Below are 3,459 nucleotides of genomic sequence, written 5' to 3'. Positions count from 1 at the left end.
TAGCTCAGGCTGGGGGTGCTGCAGAGAGGTGAGGAATCCAAAGAAGAGCTTTTTTGGGGGGAACATAGCAGAGGAGGGTGAGCAGCAGGATGGGTAGGATGGAATGGGGACAGTGCACCGCTAACACCCCACTTCATATCCTGTAGATTTTAGGACCCCTCTTGTGGTGCAGAAGAGTGTTCAGCTGCCAGCCCTGTTCTCTCGGGATGGGGGATCAGGATGCGGCTAGGAGCTCATTTTTGGAAAATGCTGGAAGCTAGAAGGGGGTACGTCTCTCTGAGATGTCTTGGCACAGGCGGGCGGGTGGCCAGTTGCCGCAGGTCAGCACTGATGTGCCTTGGCAAGGCCAGCCAGAGAGATCAGGGTGGGACGTAGCAGGAGATGCCGCAGGTTGAGCTGCCTTGGAAAAGTCATGCAGGGAGCAAAGAACTGGGGGGGAACCATCACTCAGCTGCCTGTGGGCACTAAACCTTCCCCAGCCACCACTGTCACTCCATTTTCCTGCCTGCTGCATTCTGGGGCAGCAGAAGGGGCTGCAAGAAACGCTGTCCCTGCCAGACCACACCGCCCTTCCCCCAGCTCCCCAGGGCGCCCGTCTGCCCAGCCGTGCATGTGGCTCCGCTGCTCCCTTCTCGCTCCAAGCGGGAGCAGTTATAGTTTGTGGTGCCCAGGAGGGCAAACACAGTGAAAGGGGAGGGGTCTCCTGGTGGGAATGAGAGCAGCCCTGGCCCTGCAGCTGGGAAGTCACTCCAGGGCTGTTTCTGTAGGGTCAGGTGCTGGGGATTCGGTCTGTGAAACCACAATGTCTCTGCAGCAGGATGCCCTGACCAGTGCTCCCTCTGCTCCAAGGCTTTGCTTCCTGCCTTCCCTTGGGAGGAAAAGCCATGCCCTGAAGGGGATGGTGGCAGTCTTGGTGTGTTTATCAGGGCTGGTGGGCACTCTGCTTGCCCTTGTGTGCTGGGATGTAAGATATGACACGTGCCCATCTCCTTTCAGAAGTGCACAGGGACAGGATGAGAAAGTAGGGACAAGAGCTGGAGAAAGGAAATTATTTATTAAAGAAAAAAATCTTCACCATGAAGGTATCACAGGGACCAGAATGGGGCAGAGATTGTCATCCTGGAGATCCTCTGGAGCTGCCAAATCTAGCTCTGAGAAGGGATGCCCCAGAGTCCTCCAGATTGTCCTAGAAAAAAAAAACCCTTGTGAACTTGGAAAGTCCCAGTCACTGAGCAGAGGTGAGAGGTCCCCAAGGCAAGGGGAAAAGCTGCCCAGAGAGCCCAGGCTTCCAGAGCACAGGTCCCAGGTTTGTCAGGAGCCACTTCTCTTCACAGACACCATGCCCAGGGTTAGAAGGAGCAATGAAGGATGTCAGGACTCTATTCCTGTTTGTCCAAGGGCTTAGCTCTGCAAGGTGCTGGAGTTGATCATCACCTTCCTATTCCTCTGCAGAGGTGCAGGAAGAACTTTTGCACCAGGCATGATGTGTTCATGAAGTTCCAGGGGGTTTGCAGGTGAGCAGATGTCACTGAGGTGACCAACTCAAGGCTCACTACTGGTAGAAGGCACTTGGCTCTCTTGGCCAGCCACACAAGAGACAATTCCCCCAACCCTTTCACCTGGGTCAGATGGAAACTGAAACAGGCTCAGCTCCAAGCGGACCCCCTGTAGCTGTCACCTCCTTTTGGGCATTTTCAGGACAGGGGGCCCAGTCCTGCTCAGCCTCTGAGGGAGGCAGTTCTGGCTCCCTGTAGGACACAAACTTCAATGGCACCTCAGGAGGCCAAGTGTCCCCTCCTGCTCTGGAGGAAGGGGGAATTTCTTGCAAACCCAAGCTGCCAAAGGAGCTACTCTCATGGCTGGTGTCCTGTTCCACTTGAAGTAAGAGACTTGGGACCCAAAGCAAAAGAAGGGGAGTGTTCCCATTATCCTGAGAGCTGGGACTACTCATTTTGCTGTGGGCATCCTCTTCAAGTGTCTCCCTAAAATGTCCTGAGGGAATGTCTCCTTCCTGCTGGGAAGGATGAAGGAACAGTGAGCAGGTGGGCAACAGTGTGATGATTGCCTGGGGGAAGAGCAGAAACTCTGTGAGAGAGGAGGTGACACCTCTCCTCTGTCAGGCACCAGCATGACTGGTGTTGGAATATTATGCACAACACTTGTGCCCGAAGTTCTGAAAGGTCAAAAAACTGATTGAAGTCTTGGAACAATACCTTATGTGGAACTTCCTGAACTCTGTGGAGAAATGATGGTAGGGCCAGGGAGGTGTTACCAGGAGGAAATGATTTGGACAGCTAGAAGGAATGCAGAGTCATGGCTTGAGCCTGACAGCTTGGTGTATTGAGCAGTGAGAAAGGACCAAGCTGTCAGGACTTTTGATGGTGTCTGTCTCTTTTGGTGTCCACAGATCCATGTGGAACAAAAGATTCCCAAGTTCCCCAGTGTATCATGATAAAGTGGGAAAACTGGGCCTGGAAAGAGTGGTTCTGATTGATCCCACCTCCTCCAGCAGAGAAACCACTGCAACTCTTCCGATGATATTGAAGCTGGGATCCCAGCAAGGAGACCAAGGAGCAGAAGTTGGAGTGGATGTTTCCACTCCTCACAGACATCTTGCATCAACACCCAAACAAAAACTGTGCCTGCAGTTCATGTTCAAGTCCCACATCCCTGGGGCAGGTTGGTGGTTTCAGAAGGGAAAGGCATGAAGAGGCATGTTCTCCTTTATCCCCATTTCTAAAATTCTAATTCTTCCTGTCCTGTTCTGGACAGATATGGGGGTGTTTCCTGCCTCCCTGTCCCTTCTTTGACTTCATTTTTCTGTCTCCATTCCCAGGATAGGGACCATCTCTACCATCCCACTCTCCCCTGGCCAGTGCCAGGGACTTGGTCTCCCTGAGACACACCCAACCATCCCCATCTTCTCCAGGGAGCATTGCAGATCCTCCAGGCCTCCCTTTTCTCCCCCACCAGCCCTACTTCTTTCCTCTCTGTCTGAGAGATCAGTCATCGAGGGTGTCAACGCACACGCACCCGACTCCCCCGGGAGGATGGGGAGCTGGAAGCTGGGGGTGGTGTTCTGCTGCGAGAAGGCAAAGCTGCCATCAGCAGCCGCTTTGATCTGGAGACAATTACAGACAAGTGTAGGACCCTGCTCCACTCAGCCAATAAATAATGGAATTTGTGTGTTGACACAGACAGATTTCCCCCAAACTGTCAGAGAAGGGGAGACAAAGTGAGTGAACGGGAGCCCGAGAGGCTGGAGGGAAAGGGAGAGAAGCAGGAAGGGGAAGGAATGAAGTGGGCCTGTGGGGAAACAGGGAGAAGGGGAAAAAAAAAGAAGTTTGGGAAGGCAACACTGATGAGGGGGAGCTGGGCAGGGAGGAGAAGGAGCCTAAGGAACACATATTTGTAGAGGGGAAGGAAAATCAAGACAGGAACTGTGGGTGGAAAGGGAGG

At 53.3% G+C, this 3,459-nt stretch overlaps 1 protein-coding gene across 1 annotated transcript in view; it reads right to left on the bottom strand.

Moving 5' to 3' along the window:
• Window positions 1–1,035: 1,035 nt before the first annotated feature.
• Window positions 1,036–3,459, bottom strand: part of ZMAT2 (zinc finger matrin-type 2) — a 16,481-nt gene continuing 14,057 nt past the window's right edge. Inside the window, exon 6 of the mRNA XM_033517655.1 lies at window positions 1,036–1,186. Within this exon, the coding sequence (XP_033373546.1) occupies window positions 1,115–1,186 (72 nt within the window). The 3' untranslated portion in view covers window positions 1,036–1,114. The remainder of the gene's footprint in view (window positions 1,187–3,459) is intronic.

This window comes from Parus major, chromosome 13 (genome assembly GCF_001522545.3).
Source record: "Parus major isolate Abel chromosome 13, Parus_major1.1, whole genome shotgun sequence".
In the NCBI taxonomy this organism is placed as follows: domain Eukaryota; kingdom Metazoa; phylum Chordata; class Aves; order Passeriformes; family Paridae; genus Parus; species Parus major.
Note: the sequence above shows the minus strand (reverse complement) of the source record. Positions and strands in the feature narration are given on the sequence as shown.